Source organism: Oryctolagus cuniculus, chromosome 2 (assembly GCF_051225735.1).
Source record: "Oryctolagus cuniculus isolate XC-2025 breed Fujian yellow rabbit chromosome 2, ASM5122573v1, whole genome shotgun sequence".
NCBI classification, from domain to species: domain Eukaryota; kingdom Metazoa; phylum Chordata; class Mammalia; order Lagomorpha; family Leporidae; genus Oryctolagus; species Oryctolagus cuniculus.
The window spans coordinates 197,563,918-197,588,193 of NC_142868.1; the positions used below are offsets into that span (position 1 = coordinate 197,563,918).

General features: G+C 48.9%; 1 protein-coding gene and 1 pseudogene across 1 annotated transcript in view; both read left to right on the forward strand.

Moving 5' to 3' along the window:
* The window catches only part of YWHAQ (tyrosine 3-monooxygenase/tryptophan 5-monooxygenase activation protein theta), a 32,125-nt gene extending 21,277 nt beyond the window's left edge, over window positions 1–10,848 (forward strand). Inside the window, 4 exon segments of the mRNA NM_001082168.3 lie at window positions 4,327–4,450; window positions 7,822–7,985; window positions 8,566–8,661; window positions 9,810–10,848. Coding sequence (NP_001075637.2) covers window positions 4,327–4,450; window positions 7,822–7,985; window positions 8,566–8,661; window positions 9,810–9,869 — 444 coding nt within the window. The 3' untranslated portion in view covers window positions 9,870–10,848.
* A 5,636-nt stretch (window positions 10,849–16,484) lies between these two features.
* Window positions 16,485–18,594, forward strand: LOC127487527 (U6 snRNA-associated Sm-like protein LSm8 pseudogene; annotated as a pseudogene).
* The last annotated feature ends 5,682 nt before the right edge of the window (window positions 18,595–24,276 follow it).

The window sequence follows — 24,276 nt, forward strand, 5'->3', positions numbered from 1 at the left end:
TGACAGTCAAGGGGGCATGAAATACTGGTCAAAAAGGACTCCAAGCACTGTCCTTTGCGACAGACAGGTGACATTGCATGGGGCTGTCAGTGTGTGTAACAGAAATTACAGCGACCTTTTTGAACACTAAACAATATAGCAAATAATAATACTTTGACTATGGTAAAGCCTTATCTGCTGGGTGATCATATACTCTGTTCCAGAGTGAGGTAGTTCTAAGAAAACAATCGATAACTAATAATTATGCTGGAACACATGCGCGCCAGGGCAGTGCTGAGCAGGATGCGGTCACTCTGCTCCTCCGACGTGCTTCATTGTTTACATTGGTTTGTTTGCAGAAGTTTGGGAAAGGTTTAGCCTTGGATATACATGGTAGTAATGATATGCCTAGAAACTTGAGTTTGAACTTTGATGTCTCCTCTGTGGCATCAGCTAAATCATACAGCTCGTAGGGTCAGTCACATTGGTCATAAGGTTTGCGTCTATATTTGAAAAATTTTACTCCCTCCTGTTTTTTAGAAAACAGAATGTAGTGCCATCATTCTTGGGTTCTAAGTTCAAGCTGCTCTCTCTGTAACATTTTTTTAAATAATGCAAAGATAATTAGTTGTTTGGTATATTCATGTTATTAATGGTAGAAAATATTTTCTTAAATAAATTGATGTTACCAACTTGGGATCAAGTTAGATGATTCCTTGTCTCCTTGGTTAAAGCAATAAATCCAAATGCATTGTGGGAGTTAACCCTAGTGGGTGTTCTCGTAGTAGAATGGTGATTTCTGAGACTAGAAGGCCTTTCCTGATATTCTTATTATATAATTACAGAAACAGGCACTTCAGTGTTGACTCTGTGGTGTAGTATTAAGCCCCCACCTGCAACACCAGCATCCCATGTGGGCCCTGGTTCGAGTCCTGCGTGCTCTGCTTCTGATCGAGCTTTCTCTAATGTGCCTGGGAAAGCAGCAGAAGAGAGAAGATGGCCCACATGCTTGGGCCCCTGCACCCACATGGGTGATCTGGATGAAGCTCCTGGCTCCTGGCTTCATCCCGGCCCAGTCCTGTAGCCATCTGGGGAGTGAACCAGCAGATGGAGGAGCGCTCTCTCTCGCTCTCTCTCTCTCTCTCTGACTCTGACTTTCAAACAAATACATAAATAGATCTTTTTAAAAAATCTGTTTCACAAATGGTAATTAATTTCAAAAGCCCATTTATTCTGAAAAACACAAAATACTCTCGTTTAGTTTTATCAATTAGAGGTAAATCTCTAGCTTAAGTTTGACCTTATCTCTCCTAGACAGGCTCTCTTTTAGGATATATTAATGTGCTGATTAAGTTTAGAAATGTGTGGTTAGTGGCTCATATAACCTAAAGTTAGAGATTAACTGTGTTGATTGCATATTTATTTTATACCTTTTACTTTTTGTTTTATTTATTTGAAAGGCAAAGCAAGAGAGAGATCTGCCTTCCTTCCATCTGCTGGTTCACCCCCAGATGCTCTCAATAGCCCGGGACTGGTTCCGGCCTAAGCCAAGAGCCCAAAGCTCAGTCTGCTCTCCCACATGGCAGGCAGGGACCCAGCTTCTTGAGCCATCACATGCAGTTATCTACTGTTTCTTAAATCAGTTCTGAATATGAAAGAATAAGCTATTTAATGAAAGAGCAGCTTATTTTGACTGTAAAATAGATATCAATTTTTAAGTGCATTCAAGATTAAAAAATTAGTTTGTTGGCTGCTATAGAATATTACCAAATGAATTATTTTGGAAAAGCTATTGAAGTGATGTTAGTATTGTTATATGCAACAATAATTCATTTAGAATTAGCATGCTGGATGTTTTGTTTTTAAAAAGATTTTGTTGGCCGGCGCCGTGGCTCGATAGGCTAATCCTCCGCCTGCGGCACCGGCATACTAGTTATAGTCCCAGTCGGGGCGCCGGATTCTGTCCCGGTTGCCCCTCTTCCAGGCCAGCTCTCTGCTGTGGCCCGGGAGTGCAGTGGAGGATGGCCCAAGTACTTGGGCCCTGCACCTTTTCTTTTCTTTTCTTTTCTTTTCTTTTCTTTTCTTTTCTTTTCTTTTCTTTTCTTTTCTTTTCTTTTCTTTTCTTTCATTTATTTTATTTATTTGAAAGACAGAGTTACAGAGAGACATAGAGACAGAGAGAGGTCTTCCATCCACTGGTTCACTCCCCAATTGGCTGCAATAGCCGGAGCTGCGTCAGTCCGAAGCCAGGAGCTTCTTCCGGGTCTCCCACGTGGGTGCAGGGGCCCAAATAATTGGGCTATCTTCCACTGCTGTCCCAGGCCATAGCGGAGAGGTGGATAGGAAGAGGAGCAGCCGGGACTTGAACCAGCCCCGATATGGGATGCCGGTGCTTCAGGCCAGGGCATTAATTTGATGCGCCACAGCACCAACCCATGTTTATTTTCTTTAAATAAGTTATAAATACAACAATTGCCTTTTGTTTCAATCAGATAAAAAAACAGATTGTTCTTGGATTAAAACTACGTTTTCGGGGACATAGGCACCTGTTTTGAGTCCTGGCTCCTCACTTCCAGTCCAGCTCCCTGCAAATGTCCTGGGGAAAGCAGTGGAGGTGGCCCAAGTACTTAGTTTCCTACTACCTAATTGGGAGACCTGGAAGAAGCTCCTTCCTGGCTCCTGATGGCCCAGTTCTGACTTTAGTAGCCATCTTAGGAGTGAACCAGCAGATGGAAGACTCACTCTCTTTCTCTTTCTGTAACTTTCAAATAAATAAATAAATAAGTCTTTGACAAGAAGATTTTAAAACTACATTTTTGAACTTTTGTTATTTTATATCTATAAACAACCTTCCTTTTCATTTTTGTCTTTTGTGGCTTTTTTTTTTCCAGACTTATTTATTTATTTGAAAGGCAGAGTTACCCAGAGGCAGAGAGAGAAAGAAAGTCTTCCATCTGCTGGTTCACTCCCCCATGGCTGCAACAGCCAGAGCTGGGCAGATCCAAAGGCAGGAGCCAGGAGTTTCTTCCAGGTCTCCCACACAGGTGCAGGGGCCCAAGGACTTGGGCCATCTTCTATTGCTTTCCCAGGCTATAGCAGAGAGTAGGATCAGAAGTGGAGCAGCTGGAACTTGAACCGGCACCTGTATTGGATGCCAGCAATACAGGCGGTGGCTTTACCTGCTACGCCACAACACTGGCCCCTTTTGTTACTTTTTATACTCAGATATTCCTATGCCTCTACAAGTATAAATACTTACTAAGAAGTGCTATCTCATTGAATCAGATGTCCTTTTTTATTTTTATTTTTTTTAAAGATTGATTTATTTTTGTGAAAATCAGAGTTAGAGGTCTTCCATCTATTGATTCACTCCCCAGATGGCTGTAGTAGCCAGGGCTGAGCCAGGCTGAAGCCATGAGCTTTGTCTGGATCTCCTGTGTAGGTGGCAGGAGCCCAAACACTTGGACCATCTTCTGCTTTTCCCAAGCCATTTGCTGGGAGCTAGATTGGAAGTGGAGCAGACGGGACACAAGCTAGCACCCATATGGGATTCCGTGCACCGCAAGTGGCTGCTTTAACCCACTATGCCACGATGCTGGCCCCTCAAGTGCACAGCTTATTGTATGGTGTCACTGATAAAAGACATACAGAAATACCGTAATTTATTGATTAGATTGAGTAGACAGAATTATTCTGTCTTGCTGTGCTGTCAGCTGCTGACGCTCTGCCCTCTGATCGCCTTGATTCCATGGACATCCGGGTGCAGAGTGCGCTGGTGAGCTCTTTAGTTCTCTGTTCTCACGCTGGATTCTGCGCAGGCTGATCTCTGCCCCGTGTGCTCCTGCTGTCGATTCTTGACAGTCAGATCTCTGTTCCCCTGGAAGCCTGAACCAGAGGCCGTCTCCAGCAGCGCTAGCTACTCACTCCTGTCCTGTTCCTGTATTTCTCTGTGCTTAGCATGCAGTTAGTGGTGTATGGACAGAGGCTGAGCTTCTTGAGGGCAGGCCTCTGCTCTTAGGGCTTCTCTGTGACTGCTGTCAGCAAATACCTGACACCCAGCAGATGTCAGTAAGTGTTTGTTGAATGACCAGATGAGTGAATGGAGAGACCCTTTGTGAGGATACTGTTTTGTGTGATGTAGCTTTCTTTAAAATGTGCCAGGGAGACGGTGGCAACAGGCTGACACTGCTGTAAGGACATGCTTCAAGGCCAGGCGGACGTGGTGAAGGATTATTGTGGTTAAGGATTCTATTACATGAAGGCAGAAGTTAGATTATTCTAAATTCTTGTCTGTAATTAAATAGCTTTTATTAGCGCCTAATTTTTTTATCTTTTTTTTTTTTCCAGGAATTGTTGGATAAGTATTTGATAGCCAATGCAACTAATCCAGAGAGTAAAGTCTTCTATCTGAAAATGAAGGGCGATTACTTCCGGTACCTGGCTGAAGTTGCATGTGGAGATGATCGAAAACGTAGGTATATTTGGTTTCAGCTAAAGCCAAAATAAATAAAAGGCAGTTGGTGTAAATGGGACACTGTTCCAGTGCTCTGTAGTCTCCAGACTCCTTGTAACTTTGAAAACAAACAAAACTCTGAATGATATGGATCAATAAAATGAATATTTATCTTATTTTCTAAAAATAAAAGTAGGGGATCCAGCGTTGTGACGTAAGGGCTTACGCTGCCACCTGCAACACATAGCTGCTGACTCACTTGTACTCTGTGCACTTGGGAAAGCAGTGAAAGATGGGCCAGGTCCTTGGGCCTCTGCAGCCACGTGGGAGACCTGGAAGACGCTCCTGGTTTCTGGCTCCTGGCTCCTGGCTCCAGCCTTGCCGAGCAGCAGCAGCTGTGGTCATCTGGGGAGTGAACCAGCGATGGAGACCTCTCTCTCCCTCTCCCTCTCCCTCTCCCTCTCCCTCTCCCTTTCCCTCTCCCACTCCCACTCCCACTCCCACTCCCACTCCCACTCTCTGTAACTCTGTCTTTCAAATAAATCTTTTTAAAAAATGAAAATAGGCACAAATGTTTGGTACAGTGGTTAGGATACTGCTTGGGACACTCATATTCCGTTCTGGAGTGCCTGAGTTCCAGGGTTCTAGATTTTTTTTTCTTCTTCCTCTCTCCCTCTCTCTAAGATTTTTTTTATTTACTTGAAAGTCAGTTACAGAGAGAGGGTTTCTGTCCGCTGGTCACTCCCCAAATGGCTACAACGGCCTGGACCAGGGCAAAGCAAGGAGCCAAGAGATTCATCTGGGTCTCCCTCATGAGTGACAGGAGCCCAAGTACTTGGGTCATCTTCCACTGCTTTCCCCGGGCCAGTAGCAGGGAGCTGGATTGGAAGTGGAGCAGCTGGGACGCAAACTGGTGCCCACATGGGAGCTGGTGTTGTAGTCAGTGTCTTTACCCGCTACACCACAACACCAGACCCTGGGTTCAAGTTTTGACTCCACTTCCAATTCTAGCTTCCTGCTGTTGCATATTCTGGGAGGCAGTGTTGATAGCCTAAGTACTTTGGTCCCTGCTACCTAATATGGGAGATCTACATTGAATTCAAAGCTTCTGTCTTCAGCCTAGCCCAGCGTTGGCTGTTGCAGACTTTGGGAAGTGTATCAGAGGGTAGAAGATCTCCCTCTGTCTCTTTGCACCCAAATGGGATGGCAGCGCTGCAGGCGGAGAATTAACGTACTGCACCATGGCGCCAGCCCCGGTGTTGCAGTACTTCCTATAGTACTTTAATACTGAAAACAGGGAATTATGGAAGGGATCTCAGATTTCATGTAAAATACATTTTAGGAAAAACCATGCCTGGACGGTGAATAATTTGTTCCATGGTCACAGTAAGCTTGAGTGACCCACATGACTAGGGCTTACTTTACAGGACCTCTTTGATAAGTAATAGTCATATAAAAAGATTTGAATTTTTTTAAAGATTTATTTATTTTACTTGAAAGTTACACAGAGAGAGAAAGAGAGGCAGGGAGAGAGGTCTTCCATCTACTGGTTCACTCTCCCAATTGGCTGCACTGACCGGATCTGTGCTGATCCAAAGCCAGGATCCAGGAGCTTCTTCCAGGTCTCCCACGTGGGTGCAGGGGCCCAAGGACTTGGGCCATCTTCTACTTCTTTCCCAGGCCACAGCAGAGAGCTGGTTAGGAAGTGGAGCAGCCAGGACTTGAACCGGCGTCCATGTGTGATGCCAGCACTGCTGGCAGCAGCTTTACCCACTACACCACAGCACCAGCCCCTAGATTTGAATATTAAATACCTTTTTTTAACCCTTAGACTGTTACAGAAAATGTAATGGGGGAATAATTGAATCACCTGATTTGATTATGGGAACATCAAAGTTTATTTATAGTAAACTTAAGTCTCCTGGGTTATTAGGAGCTGAGCATAGTACAGATCTTAAGTTTTGTGTATGTGCCTGTTAGTAGATTTGTCAAGTTCTAGGTGGAAGTGTTGCTGAAATTCTGATTGTTTTCCCCAGTGAATTTGTGGTGTTCTTGGTTCTCAGTTCTGCCCCCATCCAGTAACATAGCTGCACAAGTAGATACCAGTGCGACTGAAGCCATAAAGAGGAAACCACTGTACTTGCTCTAACATTTGTGTACAAATTTACTGTTACTGATAGAGAGTTTTTGTTGCCACAAAGGTAAGCAGAGTTGGAAGTGAAAATACTGGCACAGAACTGAGCGTGTAAGTGCCAGCGAGGCAGAGGACGTCTTACTAGGACATTCCTGGCTTGAGGCCGACCTCGGCCCTCTGTCTCGTGGGCACTCTGAGCTCCTGCTTTCAGTCCCTCGGGTGCCATCAGCTGTCTTTCCAGCTGAGCTGACCGCTTCTGCTCTGTGTAGTCCCTCCTTAGATGCCCACAGCAAGAGCCACTTACTGTGGGAGTTGTGATTAGATCAACAATGATGCCGTTTCAGAGGAGGGAAAGTGCACAGTCAAGTCATAAAGGGGTTGCTTAATTTCTGCTATGTCATTGTCTTCAAAGCTGGGGTAGATCCACGGCCTTAAATAGGAAACAAACCCTTTCAAAACAAATATAATCAAGTTCATGTTGGTAATGCTTCCTAATTATTTTTTTTTTAATTTATTTATTTGACAGTTATAGTTACAGACAGAGAGAAGGAGAGACAGAGAGAGAGGTGTTTTATCCGCTGGTTCACTCCCCAAATGGCCACAATAGCCTGAGCTGAGCCGATCCGAAGCCAGGAGCCCACAGCCTCTTCTGGGTCTCCCACTCGGGCACAGGAGCCCAAGGACTTGGGTCATCCTCCACTGCCCTCCCAGGCCATTGCAGAGAGCAGGATCAGAAGTGGAGCAGCCAGGACTCGAACCAGCGCCCATATGGGATGCCAGCACTGCAGGTGGTGGCTTTACACTGCGCCACAGCACTGGCCCCTCCTGAGCATTTTTTGAGGGAGGCTACTCAAAGCAGATTTTGCTGTATTATTGGCACTTTATATTGCCTCACCCAGAGCATCGTAATACCCAGAGCATCTGTTTGCACAAATAATGTCACAAAAATAGAGGGGTTCTTGTGATGGTGATCTTTGTAATGTGATCTAAAAGCTAGGAAAAAGAAAACAGTTTTAATATCATTGATGGAAGAATCTATATACTGTCTGTAAGCTGACTATAAGCAAGCAACACTATGAGCTAGTTTTAAATATCCAAGACAGGATAAATGTTTGTAGCTTGCTACTGTGGTTTCAGAGGAAGATAACAGAAACATCTGGCTCTGCCAGGAGCTAGTAGCATGTTAAAATTACTCATGTGCTGGTCTCTGGCTGTTTTCCAAAGGATCATGCCTTTTATTTTTTTCTCTTCACAGAAACGATAGATAATTCCCAAGGAGCTTACCAAGAGGCATTTGATATAAGCAAGAAAGAGATGCAACCCACACACCCAATCCGCCTGGGGCTGGCTCTGAACTTTTCTGTATTTTACTATGAGATCCTTAATAACCCGGAGCTCGCCTGCACACTGGCTAAAACGGTAAGATGTGTGTTGATTTCTGGGTTTTCACTTGGATGCTCAGGGATGACTGCTTTCTGTTTATTGACCACCTGAAGGAAGCTAGAGATGAGAAGATGGGATGGCTGCCGGGTGTGGTCGTGGGAGTGGCTGTTTAGTGCATCCCTCAAAGCAGGAGAGTGATGAGGGCTTTTGCAAGTACCTGTTAGTTTTTACGGGAACACGTCTGTTCCCCGTTACTGCTGTATGGCCTGTGAAATGGGTGGTGAGTGTTTGGCCTGCTGATTCATCTGGTCTGGCCCTGACAAGGCAACCCCAGCAGGACTTAGTTTGGTGTATCTATAACAAGCTAATTGTTTCCAAGTTGATTATTTTGTATGGCCCACAGATTATGTCACAGAGCCCCTTGCCAGAAAAAGTTCCTCTACCCCTGCTGTAAGAACCAAGTCCCTGCTTATGAAGCCTGTAGCTCTGCAGTCGCGGGTCACGCTCCCGCAAGCTGTAAAGTGAGAGTCCGGGGGAGTGATCCCACTGAGCTGGGTGTTCGCGGACAGTTCCTGTCCCTGTGCCGTTGTTGACCGTGGGTGTGGTTACTCCTCAGGCTTTTGACGAGGCCATTGCAGAGCTCGACACACTGAATGAAGACTCCTACAAAGACAGCACCCTCATCATGCAGTTGCTTAGAGACAATTTAACAGTGAGTCCTTTACTCTTCTTGTTTCATTTCCTTTCAGGAACAAAGACAGGTACATTTTGCAGAATGTAAGAGAATCTTTCGTATAAATAATTCTGGACCCCTGGTTTGGTAACTTTTTCTTTGACTAAATGGGATTTTTTTGTTTTTTTACATTAGCACTGTGTTCAGCTTCACTGGCCGGGAAGTTACGAAGGCTCTGCCCTCCTGCCCTCCTGTAGTTGTAAAGGCACAGAAGGATGCTGAGTGAGATAGTTTTGTAGAAAAGTAGAGAGAGGCAAAACTAGTTCTGACCAGATAGACTTCGGAGCTCTGGTCTTGTGTTGTTCTGTCTCTGGAGACAGCTCTTCAGGGAGTTTTGTTTGTTTCAGCATCTTAGCAATAACTTAGATTATGCAAGCCTTTCTAAAATTGGCAGTAGCATTTTGATGTTGGTCTAATAAAATCCAGCTTTTTAGACTGATTATACGTTAGTAAACATGGGCTACTCACGTAGCTTTCCACCGTAACATCAGAGATAGCCTTACAGACAGTTGTCTTAGTTTTAACCTCCTAGTTTAAGAGGCCCTCCCCCATTTTTTAAGATTTATTTATTGAGAGGCAGATGTACAGACAGAGGGAGAGACAGAAAGGTCCTTCATCTACTGGGTCACTCCCCAAATGGCCACAACAGCCAGAGCTGACCTGATCCAAAGCCAGGAGCCAGGAGCTTCTTCAGGGTCTCCCACGTGGTGCAGGAACCTAAGCACTCGGGCCGTCTTCCACTGCTTTCCCAGGCCATAGCAGAGACTGGATTGGAAGAGGAGAAGCCGGGACATGAACTGGTGCCCGTATGGGATGCTGGCACCAAAGGCAGATGCTTAACCTGCTACACCACAGCGCCAGCCCCTGAAGAACCCTTTCTAAACACATAGATACATATGCTGTTCCCTAGCTTCTGCCACCCACTCTGTTTAGAGACCTTTTGAGCAACTCAAGGAATATTGTATTGTGTGTGTCATTTTGTAAAATGCATAGTGAAAGGGTATGCTTTCACGCTGTGAGAGGGGCCCCAGTCAAAGTCTCTATGTGAGGAATTTACTGCTCAGAATTATCGTCACAGGACATGGTGTACTTGTCTACATCGTAACGTCATATGGTTCTCTTTCTAGTTATGGACATCAGACAGTGCAGGAGAAGAATGTGATGCAGCAGAAGGGGCGGAAAACTAAATGGATACAGGGCGTCACCCTCCTTCCCTCCAAGAAACCTTTTTACACATCTCCATTCCTTCCTCCACTTGGATTTCCTATAGCAGAGAAGCCCGCTCATGTGTATGGAAGCAGCTGTTTATAGTCCTTTCACACGCAGCTTTGGGAAAACTCCATTCCTTGGTTTGTGTCTGTCTTGGCCTCCTGGTGTGCAGTTACTGCTGTAGAAAAGTATTAGTAGCTTCATTTCATGGAAACATAAGTAACTTCCAAACACTTATGTAGAGGACTAAAAATGTATCTGGTATTTAAGTAATCTGAACCAGTTGCAAGTGACTGTGTTTTGTATTACTGTGAAGATATGAAAATGTAGTTAATTACAATTCCAAGGATGTTCTGCATCTCTTCTTCATTTCTACATTCCCTCATTACTCTTCAGGGTTTCCTTTCAGTGAGCAGCTTTTCCATGCTCTTCATGCATTCCTTCTTAGCAGGAATCCGGGAGTGTTAGACTGAGTGGACAAGCACTTGACAGTTCGGGCTGGGGTGGCACATTGGAACGCCTCCTGCATCAGATCACAGAGGTCACACATAGGTGACAACAGGGAGTTTCCTGATTCACTCTTTGTTTGCTGCTGTTTGAGTTGACAATTTCCCTCCCAATAAAAACTCACTTGCACCTCCTGCCTTCGTAGTTCTGGTATTCACTTCACTATGTCACAGAAGTAGTGTGTCGCTGCCAGAATCAAAGTGCATGCCGTTTCTGAACACACCAGCAGGGGAGCTGATGAGCGCCAGTCCACGTCTAAACTTCAGTGCTTTTCCTGCATTCTGTGCACAGGGGAGGGGTGGCCAGTTTGTCTAGTGATTGTTGCTTAGAGAGTTGGACCACTATCGTGTGTTGCTAATCATTGACTGTAGTCCCAAAAAAGCCTTGTGAAAATGTTATGCCCTATGTAACAGCAGAGTAACATAAAATAAAATTACATTTTATAAACCATTTACTATGGCTTTGTAACAATTGCATACCCGTATTTTAAGGGACAGGTACATTTACTACTTTCTGAAGTTTATGGATACTTCCCTCTTATGTAAAATGTGGTAGTGGTACTCATACTTCTGCGTTGTGACACACTTGTCTGGGGACGCCTAGAAATGTATGGAATTGGATTACATTTCTCAGAGTGTTTTCCCAAAGGTCAAATTTCATGGGCCATCTGTTGCTCAGATGTGAATGATATCTGGTTCAGTGTTATGGCATAAAGTGGACCTTTTGAAACTAGAAAAGCTAATTATGTGGTTGTGAGTGCCTTGGCTGGTGTTAGAATGATGTTTCGATGGTTATTTAAAGTTCTAGGGTGCCTTGCTTGTTTAATTTTCAGATAATTCTCTTTGTAAATGTTCAGTTATAACATCGAATTGCAATTACTGTTGGTTCTCTGTCACAATGGCTGTTGTACCGAAATCAGGTCAGTCTTAAATGCTGACTTGAGGACTGATTTCTAAGACAAGATAATCTGGAAGGTAGCTAGAGGATTATCCCTTTTAAAATGTCAGGATAAAACAAGGCTTCATTTATACTTGATTTGTTTCCTGAGGGGGATGTAAAAGGGCAGAACTCAGTAGAGTTTGGGGAAGTACCCATTTCACTAAGATCAGTAGAGCTTTGGTCCCCCAAAATTGAAATCTAGGACATTTTCTTTTCTTTTTAAACTTGCTTAAAAGAGTGACAGATCTATCCATCCACTGGTTCTCTCCCCAGATGCCCGTAGCAGCCACTGCTGAGTCAGCTAAAGCCAGGAGCCAGGGACTTCATCCAGTTCTCCCACGTGGGCGGCAGGGCCAGGCAGGTGAGCTGTCATCTGCCTCTCAGGGTGCGTTAGCAGGGAGCTGGGTCAGGAACTAACCTTCACTCTGTGGGATGCAGGCGGCGCAAGCAGCAGCTTAGTAACCTACCGACGACAGCCGCCCCAGGACACGACCTTCTCCGTAAGACCTCCAGTGAAGATGGAAAGAACGTGCGCCTGAGGGGTGGGAGGTGGAGGCTTATTTTAAGGACAATCAGTACTGAGTTAACATTTCAGTGACCACAGTAGCCGCATTCTGAAGGGCAGCTTGCCCATCTGCTGGTTCCCGCCCCAAGTGACTGGCACAGCTGGAGCCAGGAACTCGGTCCCCGTCTCCCACCCTGGTGGCAGGGACCCAAGCACTGTCGTCACCTGCCTCCCAGGGCTCACAGCAGGAGCCTAGAATCCGGGGTGGAACTGGGGCTGAAAACCAGGCGCTGCCGTGTGGGGAGTGGGCACCTCGGCAGCGCCTTCCCACTGCGCCTTTAAAAGTGGGCCCAGCCTGTGACGTCTCCTTTTGACACCAGCTTGTTGGGCTTCCTTGAACTAAGAGTGGATAATGATAGACACTGCCAAGAGCTCAGTAGGGGAGGGTACCTTTCCTCAGGGAGAACAGTGGAAATACATGAGCATTTACGGTGGGTAGGATTTACAGCCGCATTTGAGCTTTGTCCCTTAACTCTGAGGGAGACCTACAGATATTACAACCACTGGGTCCCTCCCCAAGATGCCTGTAATGTCAGGAACGGACCAGCCAAAAGCTGTTGGAACACCTGTGTCCCATGGTCAGGTTACGGTTTCCAGCTTCTTGACAGTGCTACCTGAGAGGCAACAGACGATGGCTCAGGTTCTCGGACCCCGGCCACCCGTGGAGACCTGCATTGAGCTCCAGGCTCCTGGCTTGGGCCTGGCCAAGCCCTGGCTGTTTAAGGAGTGAACCAGCAGATAGAAGATGGCTGGCTGGCTCTCGGGGTGTGGGGTACAGTGGGGGAAGCTGCTACCCGGGACACATATCCTGTATCGCGGTGCTGGTTGAAGTCTGCCCTGCTTCCATTCGGCTTCCTGCTGGTAGTGCCTGGGAGGCAGCAGATGATGACCCGAGTCCTTGGTCCCTGCCACCCATGTGGGAGGCCCAGATGGAGTTCATGGCTTTTGACTTTGGCCTGGCCCTGGTGTTGCCAGTTTGAGGAGTGACCCAGCAGATGGAAGGTACTGTGCTCTCTCTGCCTTTCAAAATAAAGTGAAAATGGGGTAGGGGCCATGGCTGTGGTATAGCAGGTAGAGGCAGCCTGAGGCACTCACATCCCGTATGGGCACTGGTTCGAGTCCCGGCTGCTCCACTTCAGATCCATGTCCCTGCTGTTGCTCCTGTTCTGAAAGATCAATATTAATTGTATGCTTGCTGCTTCAGTGCACTGGCAAGACCACCAGCCGGGGTTCTAGGCCGACCTTCCTGCAGATTAGCCATGTGTTGTTCTGAGTCAGTTCCTTACTAATAGGCACTGTTTCTTAACCATCTTTGCAAATTCAGATGTGTTTCAAATAGATTTCTCCTGGTTTATGGCTCAGGAAATAGGAGCGGAGGTTACTGGTTATGCCTGGGTCTTAGCTGAGTCGGTGATGGGTCCAGGATCTGAATCTGGTCCTTGCTGCTTTGAGCTGTCAGCTCCTAGCTGCTGTGCTCATCTCGTTTTGAGATTTCGGGCAGTAATACCAGCTGAGTACTTTTTAAAATTCTAGGTCATGACCAGTTAGTGGAAACGTAATGGGTCACAAGCAGCTTTGTACATTTGTAATGGAAGGGGAAACACATACCAGTATTTTGTGAGACCAGTTCCAGGTTGTGGACGTGGGTGGTGATGTCAGACTGGTGAGATAGGAAATGTGAGTTAGGGTTGCGCCTGGGTTTGAGCCCAGATTCCAGCCTCGGATTTTTAATTTGGGCTGGAGTGCAGCTCTGGAGTAGCTGGGTTTCTTAACTCAAATGCTTATCAAGAGTTGTCCAGTTAATGCGATTTGAACAAGAGGTTGTAAGAGTTCTCTTGCTACCTGGGGAGTGATGTATATTCTACGTGTTTGCAGTGCCAGTGGCAGTGAGCTGACAGTCCGTTTCGCTCGGCATTGGCTTTGCCCTTGTTCACCATACGTGCTACCAAAGACAGGAGCTTCACTGTTGGCCAGGCTGCCTAGGAAGCCGTCACAGTTACTAATCTTTAGTAGAACAAGTCTTTTACAGTCTACTGTAGCAGTCCAGCTGGGATTTGTAGCCTGGGTTTCCTGCACTGCCAGAGGTCTAGAGGACTTGAACCACATAATTAGGTCTGGCGTAACCTTCCCATTGTTTTTAAGTCAGGTTATTTGTGTTTGCTTGAAAGGCAGAGTGACTGATCTTCCATCTGCTGGTTCATTCCCCAAATGCCTGCAACAGCAGGGCCTGGGCCAGGCTTAGCCAGAAACCAGGAACGCAATTCACGTCTCCCCTGTGGGTGATAGGAACCCAAGTACTTGAGTCACAGCCTCCTATCCCGCTGGGTGTGTGTGCATTAGCAGAAGCAGGGCAGGCCTGGAGTCGGCCCTTCACGATGGAGAGAGGCATCTTAACCAGGGCCGGACACCTGCCGCCAGTTTCCTTTTTGTCTTTGTTTTTTTAATTTATTTGTTTCAAAGCCAGAGTTACAGAGAGGCAGAGAAAGAGAGAGGTCTTCCCTCTGCTGGTTCACTCCCCAGGTGGCCGCAATGGCCAGAGCTGCACCACTCCAAATCCAGGCTCCGGGAGCTTCTTCTGGGTCTCCACGCAGGTGCAGGGGCTCAGAGACTTGGGCCATCTTCCACTGCTTTCCCAGGCCACAGCAGAGAGCTGGATCAGGAGTGGAGCAGCTGGGACTCGAACCAGCCCCCATATGGTTTTGCTGGCCCCAAAGATTTTTTTTTTTTATTTGAAAGAGTTGTGAGAGGTAGAGACTGAGAGGTCTTCCATACACTGATTCATTCCCTAAATGGCCACAGCTGGAGCCAGGAGCTTCTGGGTCTCCCACGTGGGTGCAGGGGCCCAAGCACTTGGGCCATCCTCTGCTTTCCCTGGTACATGAGCAGAGAGCTGGATCAAAAGAGGAGCAGCCAGGATTTGAACCAGTGCTCATATGGGATGCCAGTGCTGTAGGCTAGGGCTTTAACCCACTGCACCATGGTGCCAGCCCTTTGCTACCCATTTCTGTCAGTGTGTACCGACAGTGCCAAATATCCCTGCCACTGCTTTGCCTTTGGGGACCACTCCCCACCATCAGACTTGAATAGCTTGGGTCCTGGAGGGACAGCGGATGACTTGTTTCTCATCTTTAGTTTACAGTACAGGTGTTTTACCTGTCTGGAGTTACTACCAAGTGCTCTTCATTCTAGCCCTGTGGGTCTTCAGATAGCCCTGTGTAAACCAGAGGGAAAATAAAAAAGGCCCTGGATGGCCGCCGCTGCGGCTCACTAGGCTAATCCTCCGCCTGCGGCGCTGGCACTCTGGGTTCTAGTCCCAGTCGGGGCGCTGGTTCTGTCCCGGTTGCTTCTCTTCCAGGCCAGCTCTCTGCTGTGGCCCAGGAAGGCAGTGGAGGATGGCCCAAGTCCTTGGGCTCTGCACCCGCATGGGAGACCAGGAGAAGCACCTGACTCCTGGCTTCAGATCAATGTGGTGCGTGGGCTGCAGCACACCGGCTGCAGTGGCCATTGGAGGATGAAACCAACGGAAAAAAGGAAGACCTTTCTCTCTGTCTCTCTCACTGTCCACTATGCCTGTCAAAAAAAAAAAAAAAAAAAAAAAGATCTGGGTTTGAGCCGTTGTGACTCTTCATTCTGACTACTGGAACTTGTTAGCAACCTTGGAGGAGTCACCAGCAAGATTTCTGAAGACCACTGTGTTCTGACCACAACTTGCGCTAGGAGAGTACCTGGGATGAGATTGGTAGCCCTTTGTGTGTGTGTGCTTGTGATTTAGGAGTGGAAAGGACTGGGGTAGATGGCAGCTCAGGCTCCTGTGTTCATTCGCTGGCGAGTCAGGGATTACTAGTTACCAACACTTTAAATTGATTGATTGATTTGAAAGGCAGCAGTAGAGAGATCTTCAGTCTACTGCTTCACTCTACAAATGGCTGCAATAGCCTGGTCAGGGCCAGACTGGAACCAAGAGCCAGGAACTCCATCCAGGTCTCCCAAATGCATGGCAGGGGCCCAAACACTTGAGCCATTATCTGCCGCCCCCCAGGCACATGAGCAGAGAGCCGGATTGGAAGTGGAGTAGCTGCCTGCAGCCCAGTGGTGTGCTGCGACTACCAGCCTGGTGCTGGAACCTTCACCTTCACTTCATAGCTGGGATCTTCATCTCACCTGAGACAGGCGCACGGCCTCTTCATGTGAGTCAGCGGGTGAAGGAGTTTCCAAGTGTAAAATGGCTGTGGATGAGCGCAGCCTAATTTGGGAGTGGAAAGTTGTGACAGTGAGAAGATCAACTGCGCCAGGAGCAGACCTATTGCCCTAGATTTTCAAGGACAGACACAAAAAGAAAATGACAGTGTGACTTGGGAATGCAAAGTTTAAAAAAAAAAAACTATTAAGCAATGGTTTTTCTTCTAATTAGCATCCTCTGATGAGATTCATGGGGGAAAGGTCATTCCGTTGAAATAAATGAAGAAAAATGACTTCGACCCAGAGAAGGACAGCCAAGAAGAAATGTGCTTGTCTTTGGGCAAGAGTTAACCTCAGGCCAGGGTTCAAAGTTCTGCAGGCATCGAGTCACTTGGGTGCCTGTTAACTGGGTGGGTCTGAGGCGGGCCTGGTGGGCCATTTGCATTTCTGCCAAGTTCTTTAAGATTTATATATTTGAAAAGCAGAGTTGAGCTGTAATTGTCGCCGGCACCGCTCTGTTGCCCTGGAACCTCCTGGCCAAGCAGCATGACGTCCGCTTTGGAAAACTACATAAACCGAATTGTAGCTGTTATTACTGCCGATGGGAGAATGATCGTGGAAACACTGCAAGGCTTTGACCACACCATTAATTTGATTTTGGATGAAAGCCATGAACGAGTATTCAGCTCATCACAGGGAGTAGAACAAGTGATACCAGGGTTATACATCGTAAGAGGTGACAATGTTGCAGTCATTGGAGAAATTGAAGAGACAGATTCAGCACTTGATTTGGGGACTATTTGAGAAGAACCTCTGAACTCTAGCACACTGAGGAAGAACTGTATACATTGGACATCTGTAAATCTGTATAGAAACTGATTATTCTGAGGATGGTGGGAGTGTGGAATTTCTATGAACATGTAATTGTGATTCATTGTAATATGTAAATTAAAATGTTTCTACCTTTAATTGAAAAAAGAAAAAAGAAAGGCAGAGTATACAGAGAAAGGAGACAGATCTTCTATCTGCTTGTTCATTCCCCAAATGGCCACAACAGCCAAAACTGGACCAGGCCTAAGCCAGGAGCGTCTTCCAGGTCTTCCACGCAGGTGCAGGGGCTCGAGCACTTGGGCCATCTGCTGTCTTCCCAGGTGCATTAGCAGGGAGCTGGGTCAGAAGTGGAGCAGCCCCAGTTCCTGGTATTGCAGGTGGCAGCTTTACTGGCTACGACACAATGCCGTCACCCTCCCCTCCACCACCACCACCTCTGCTTTAAGGAAGCCTGGGTGATAAAGGCCAGAGAAGAGATCTGGTGAGTGGGGCTGGTGGTGTGATGTGACATCGGCATCCCAAGTGATCGTGGGTTCAAAGTCTGGGCTTCTCCACTTGTGATCCAGCTCCCCGCTACAGCCCCTGGGGAAGCAGCAGAAGATGGCCCAAGTGCTTGGACCCCTGCACCCATGTGGGAGACACGAATGGAATTCCTGACTTCTGGCTTGGGCCTGGCCCAGCTGCTGCTGTGGCAACTATTTAGGGAGTGAAGCGGCAGATGGAAGAGCTCTGTCTCTCTAACTGCCTTTCAAATAAAATAAATCTCTAAAAACTAACTGAGTACAATAGCTGGTGAGTCCCCTAGCAGGCAGTGAGAACACATCGCAGGGGCCCGGGCCTGGTGTGGGTGCAGCACACCGTGGAAGCGTATGAGACGCCTTCCTCCCGCCGACTGGGTCTACTTGGCTTATAGAAGCAAAGATAGCACCAGGGGCTCATGGGGTGAACGGCCTGTGAGGCCCTCTTAGCTGTTGCCCGTGTTCACTGCCTTGTATTACAGTAAGAAGATGGGGCCGGTGCGCGGCTCACTTGGCTAATCTGCCTGTGGCGCCGGCACTCTGGATTCTATTCCCAGTTGGGGCGCTGGTTCTGTCCCGGCTGCCCCTCTTCCAGTCCAGCGCTCTGCTGTGGCCCGGGAAGGCAGTGGAGGATGGCCCAAATCCTTGGGCCCTGTACCTGCATGGGAGACCAGGAGGAAGCACCTGGCTCCTGGCTTCAGATTGGCGCAGCGCCAGCTGCAGCGGCCATTTGGGGGTGAACCACCTTTGTCTCTCTCTCACTGTCTAACTCAGTGTGTCAAAAAAAAAAAAAAAAAAAAGGTAAGAAGATGGTTTTATTCCCATGCTGCCCAGGCAGAGTCCATGGTGTGCCTAGGGACTCATCTTTAAGGTCGTTGGTAAGGAGGCTGGGGATCTGGCTGGCGGGTGGGTGGCTGCGAGGCCCGAGATCTACATCCAGTACTGATACTTGGGATCAGTCCTAATGGGAGGTTGGTCTGAAGCGTGGGACGGGAAGCCAGGGACATGGCCCAGCAATGCAGCAGTGGCGGGAGGACAGCGGAGTCACCTCTGTAGGGGCCGTGGCACTCGGAGCCCAGGGGTCCTGTTGCAACACAGAGCCTTTGAGGCCGTTCGCTCTGCCACCCCTTGCCAATCCCTGCAGTTCCTGCATCGTTGGTTTAAGGCAGAACTAAAAGATGAACAAGCTGCTCTTTTTTAAAGAATGGAATGGAAGGGAAACGTAGGTGTCGCGTATTGAACTGGCATAACGATACGCTTTTAAGGTTCAGGGGTAGAAAAAGGATCCGTGGAAGGCTATTTCAGGCCAAACCACAAGTGACAGTGAACCTGGAGTTACCTCTGCAAGTGTGGCTTACGTTTCTGATAGATAATGAAAAGGTTAAAGTCATAGTCAAGTCTTTGTCGGCCACCTCGTGTATCTCCCAAGGCTGTGAGTGGCACCAAAGGGTGTACGGGCAAGAGGGGCTGGCACCAGGGCACAGCAGGGTGACCCCCGGCTTGGAACGCCAGTTCCCGTCCTGGACTGCTGTGAGTCGTGGGTTGTCCGGTTCCCATTCAGCTTCCTGCTGAGGTGCTAGGAAGGCTCCAGAGGGTGGCTGTGGTGCTTGGGCCCCTGCCGCCCACATGGGAGACCCGGATGCAATTCCCGGCTCCTGGCCCCAGCCTGGCCCAGCCCAGGCTCTCGTGGCCTTTTGGGGAGTGAATCTCAAGGACAAATGTGTCTACTTCCTGAGAGCTAAGAGCCCTTGACGAGGTAAGAGGTCACTGCACCCTCGTGTCTCCCGAAGTTCCTCTCTCGTTCCCTGCAGTGTCGCAGTAAGTGCTCCGCTTGAGTGCCCTGCTGCTGTGGGCCTGGAGGTGCAGTTAGCGACGGGCCTTCCAGCTGTCCTGTGGTCTGATGATCCTGTTAGCAGCAAGCTGTCTGTCAGGTGGCCATCAGACACTAGCCTGTGGTGTTATGGTGTAGCGGGTGAAGCCGCTGCCTGAGACGTGGGCGCGGGTTCAAGTGCTGGCTGCTCTACTTCGCCCCAGCTCCCTGCTAGTGCACTGTAAGCTTCAGGAGAACGGCTGATGCAGGCATCCTACAGGCATGCCTCACACCCAAGGCTCTGCTCTGATGGCTGTTATGCATTAAGATTCTGCAGAGGCCGGCGCTAAGCCTCCACCTGTGGCACAAACATCCCTGTTGGGTGCCGGGTTCCGTCCTGGCTGCTCCACTTCCCATCCAGCTCTGCTGTGGCCTGGGAAAGCAGTGGAAGATGGCCCAAGTGCTTGGGCCCCTGTACCCATGTGGGAGACTCGGAAGAAGCTCCTGGCTTCAGATCAGCTCAGCTCCGGCCATAAAAAGATTCTGCAAAATGTTTCCTTTGGAAGTAGGTCGCTGCAGGTAAAAGCAAACCCAGAACGTGGGGGCTTGGAAGTATCCTGGAGCAGGTGGCAATCATGCTCCTGTGTGTGCTTCAAGTTCCCATCTTCATCTTCTTCACCAGCTGCATGACCAGTGGCCGTCTGCTTTGGAATTATTTCTGGAAGAAGGCGCCATGTGGATAACTAGATGGTCGTGGTGGTCAGTACCAGGGCCTGCCTGTGATGCCGACAGAGAGTGAGCCTGTAAACACTGTGTTAGGGGCTGGCTCCTCAGGGTGTCCAGCCCGTCAGAGGCAAAGCAGATCAGGATTAGGAGACACAGCGGCATGGAAGCGAGAGTGCTTTCTGTAGTCCAAGCTCTAAGGTTTTCCTAGGCAGACCTCACTGACCAACATCCTGGGCGCCCTGATGGTTGCTGTGCCGACTGCCACTCTGGGGACGCCCCTCCCATCAGCTTGCCTGTGAGGGCTGCCCAGCTGGGGCTGTGGGCTCTGCAACAGCTGTCCCCCACCCCTACCTCCCGCCAAGGTTGTCTCTGTCCTGAGCTGCCTGAGTGGTAAGTGACCCATTCCTCCTAAGCAGAACCAGACTGGCCCCCACTGCTTTCCTTTGTCCCCAGCTGCCTGATCTCTTGGCCACCAGGGGTAGAGGACAGAATGGAAGGAAGCCCTTCAGTCCGGCCCTGAGCCGGTGGCTTGGTTTCCCTAGGACGGACTCTTGAAATAAGTTTCCTCCGCTGCAGCCAGTGCCATGCCGAACACCACGTGAGCTGCTCACAGTCTGTGTGGCCCAGGACAAGGCAGTCCTGCCCCACCACAAGCTCAGGACAGAGGCAGAGAACCCTGGGGAAGAACGGAACAGTGCTCACGCGGGTCCATGCACACCGCGACCTGTCCCCAGGGCTCCATGGACGAAAAGGGGTCAGGGCGGGGATTATGGTCAGGTGGGAGCTCGCTTCGCAGCCGACAGGGAAGGAGGCAGAATGAGAACACTCTCTCCCTGGTGCCCCACAACAGCAGGCTTGGGCAGAACAGTGCTACTGGTGCGCGATGGCCGGCTGGCTTTCCTCTGTGTGTTCTGTGGCCCCAGCAGATCACTCTGAAATGCTACATCTCTGCCTGATGGGACCGGCCTGTCTGTCTCTCCCTCCCTCGCTGCCACCCCGTATTTTAACCTTGCTGCTGCAGAGGTTAAGCGGCTGTCAAAGTGTCCGGACAGCATTCACACCCAGGCTGTTGGCCTCCGACGTCCATGCTCTGGCTTCTGAGCCACATGGGATCGGCAGGAATGCAACGCGGAAGCGAGTGGTGAGTGTGAGTTCCACAGTCACAGAGGACGAGGCCTGGGGCCTGGATCAGAAGGGGTAGCTCCTGGGCCCCCATTGCTATGGGGGCTGCCATGGTGGGAAATGGCCTCGTATTTGGAAGAAATGGGAAATACTGAATAAAGGCTGAAACTTACAAAATTGGTGTGAAAGCCTCTCTGAGCTGGGCTTGGATTAGGGCATTGCCAAATACCCATGGCTTACAAATATGGGGGTGGGCATTTGGCCACTTAGTGGTCAGGACCCTGTTTGGGCAGGTTGGCATTCAGCTGTCCCTGGGTCACCTGCAGCCTATATATATTCGAGTCCTGGGGTTTGAGTCCCACCTTGGCTGCTGACTTACCTTCTTGCTAATGTGTACCCGGGAGGCAGCAGGTGATGGCTCAAGTAGTTGGGTCCCTGCCACTGAGTTCCTGGCCCCTTGCTCTGGCCCAGCTCAGCCTTGGCCGCTGCACACATTTGTGAACCAGCAGAGTGGAACTCTCTGCCTCTGTACCTCCCCGATAAATCAGAATAAATATAATAAAAGTGCATGACATACACCAGGTATCACACAGTTTCTCCACTGTAATAAAACAAATTAGACAATTTATCCCTGTTTTTAAAAAAATCCTCAAGGGGCCAGCATTGTGGTGTAGCAGAAGAGATGGCCGGAGAACTTGGGCCCCTGCACCCACATGGGAGACCTGGAAGAAGCTTCTGGCTCCCGGCTTCTGCCTCGCCCAGTCCTGGCTGTTGCAGCCATTTGGGGAGTGAACCAGCAGATGGAAGATCTTTCTCTCCTTCTCTCCCTATATCTCTGCCTTTCAAGTAAATGAATAAATCTTTAAAAGAAGAAGAAGAGGAGAGAGCCAGCGTTCTTGCACAGCGGGTCAAGCCACTGCTTGCAATGCAGGTACCCCTACTGCTGCTCCTGGAAAGGCAGTGGAGAATGGCTCACGTCCTTGGGCCCCTGACACCAGGATGGAGTTCTGGGCTCCCAGCTTTAACATGGCCAGGCCCTTGGGAGTAAACCAGCAGCTGGAAGATCTCTCTTTGTCTCTACCTTTTGAGTGAATGAAAATAAATAAATGAACCTTGAAAATAAACAGCAGGGGCCGGCACTGTGGTGTAGTGGGTAAAACTGCTGCCTGCAGTGCCGGCATCCCATATGGGCACTGGTTTGAGTCCCGGCTGTTCCACTTCTGATCCAGCTCTCTGCTATGGCCTGGGAAAGCAGTGGAAGATGGCCCAAGGCTTTGGGCCCCTGCCACCCACGTGGGAGACCCAGAGGAAGCTCCTGGCTCCTGGCTTCAGATCAGCGCAGCTCTGGCCTTTGAAGCCAACTTGGGAGTGAACCATTGGATGGAAGATTTCTTTCTCTCCTTCTCTCTCTGCCTCAGCCTCTGTAACTCTGCCTTTCAAATAAATAAATCTTAAAAAAAAATAACAAAAGAAAATAAACAGCTTGGGCAGGTGCTGTGGCATAGTGGGTTAAGCCACCTTGGTGCTGCCTTCCCATATAGGCACTGGTTCAAGTCCCAGCTGCTCCACTTCTGATCCAGCTCTCTGCTAATGTGCCTGAAGAAGCAATGGAAGATGGCCCAAGTGCTTGAGCCCCTGCCACCCACATGGGAGACCCGGATGAAGCTCCTGGCTCTTGGCTTTGGCCTGGCTCAGCTCCAGCCATTGCAGCTATTGGGGAGTGAACCAGCGGATGGAAGATCTCTCTCTCTCTCTCTCTCAAAGGAGGAGCTGTAGACACACTGGGACAACGCCTTGTAATGGAGGCACAGACTAGGACGATGCCTCTCGAAGCCAAGGAATGCCAGATTTGTCCATAACCACCAGAAGCCAGGAAGAGGTAGAGACAAATTCTTTCCAAAAGCATTCATGTTGGACTTGAAAAAATAACAGGGACCTTGGAAAGAGCAAGACCTCCAGAGAATGGGGACAGAGTCCTGGAAGCCACAGCAGGGCTTAAAAGTGGCCACTGAAGGGTGGCTTCTGCCGGCTGGAAGTGCAGAGCAAGGTGTTCTGGGCAAGGGAATTTCAGGAGAAAAGGCACAGAGGACGCACTGGAGAGCTCCATGAGCAGTGCCCCGCTTCCCAGGCTGCGTCACAGATGACCACAGACTGGGTGGCTTCAAGTGACCGGGCTTTATTCTCTGCAGTCCATTGTACCAATGTAAATTTTTCAAAAAGTACTTTCTTTCATTTTGCATTATTTTATAGAGAGAGACGGAGAGAGAGAGAGAGCCTCCATCTGCTGATTCACTCCACAATTGTCTGCGGCAGCCAGGACTGGGTTGGCCGAAGCCAGGAGCCCAGAGCTGAACCAGGTCTGGGCAGGGGCCCAAGGACTTGACCTGACCCATCGCTGCTGCCTCTCAGTGTGTGCTTTAGCAGGGAGCTGGATCAGAGCAGAGGTGCTGGGACTTGAACCCAGGTACTCTAGGATGGGCTGCGGGCATCCCGAGAGACAGCTTGACCACCGCACCAAATGCCTGCCCCATTGCTTTAGTTTTGACAAACGTACCGTGATTATGTAAGATGTTAATATTAGAGAAGCCGGGTGAAGGGTATACAGGAATTCTCTATACTATCTGCAACTTTCCTGTGCACTTGAAGTTTCTTTTTTGCCCAAAATTAAAATTTACTTTAAAAAATGAAAATGGGGCCCAGCGCTGTGGTGCAGTGGGTAAAGCTGCCGCCTGCGATGCTGACATCCCCTATAGGCACGAGTTGATCGGGCTGCTCCCTTTCCAATCCAGCTCCCAGCTAATGGCCTGGGAAAAGCAGTGAAAAATGGCCCAAGTGCTTGGGCCCCTGGCACTCACATGGGAGACCCAGATGAAGTTCTTTGCTCCCCGGCTGTTGCAGCCATTTGGGGGAGTGAACCAGAGGATAGAAAACCCTTCTCATTCTCCCTTTCTCTCTGTAAGTCTGACTTTCAAAATAAATAAATAAACCCGAGTTTCCATGTGTTCTCTGATCCACTGTTGGTTCAGCTCCTCTGAGATCTCCGGGGCGGGGATTTACGGAGAACAAGAACTGCGGCAGCTCCGTGTGTGTCGGCACACGTGCAGAATATGGTGTTTACAGCGCAGCACACCAGCCACCAGTGACTCTGGGATAGACACAGACGCCTGATGACAAATACAAAAAATCAT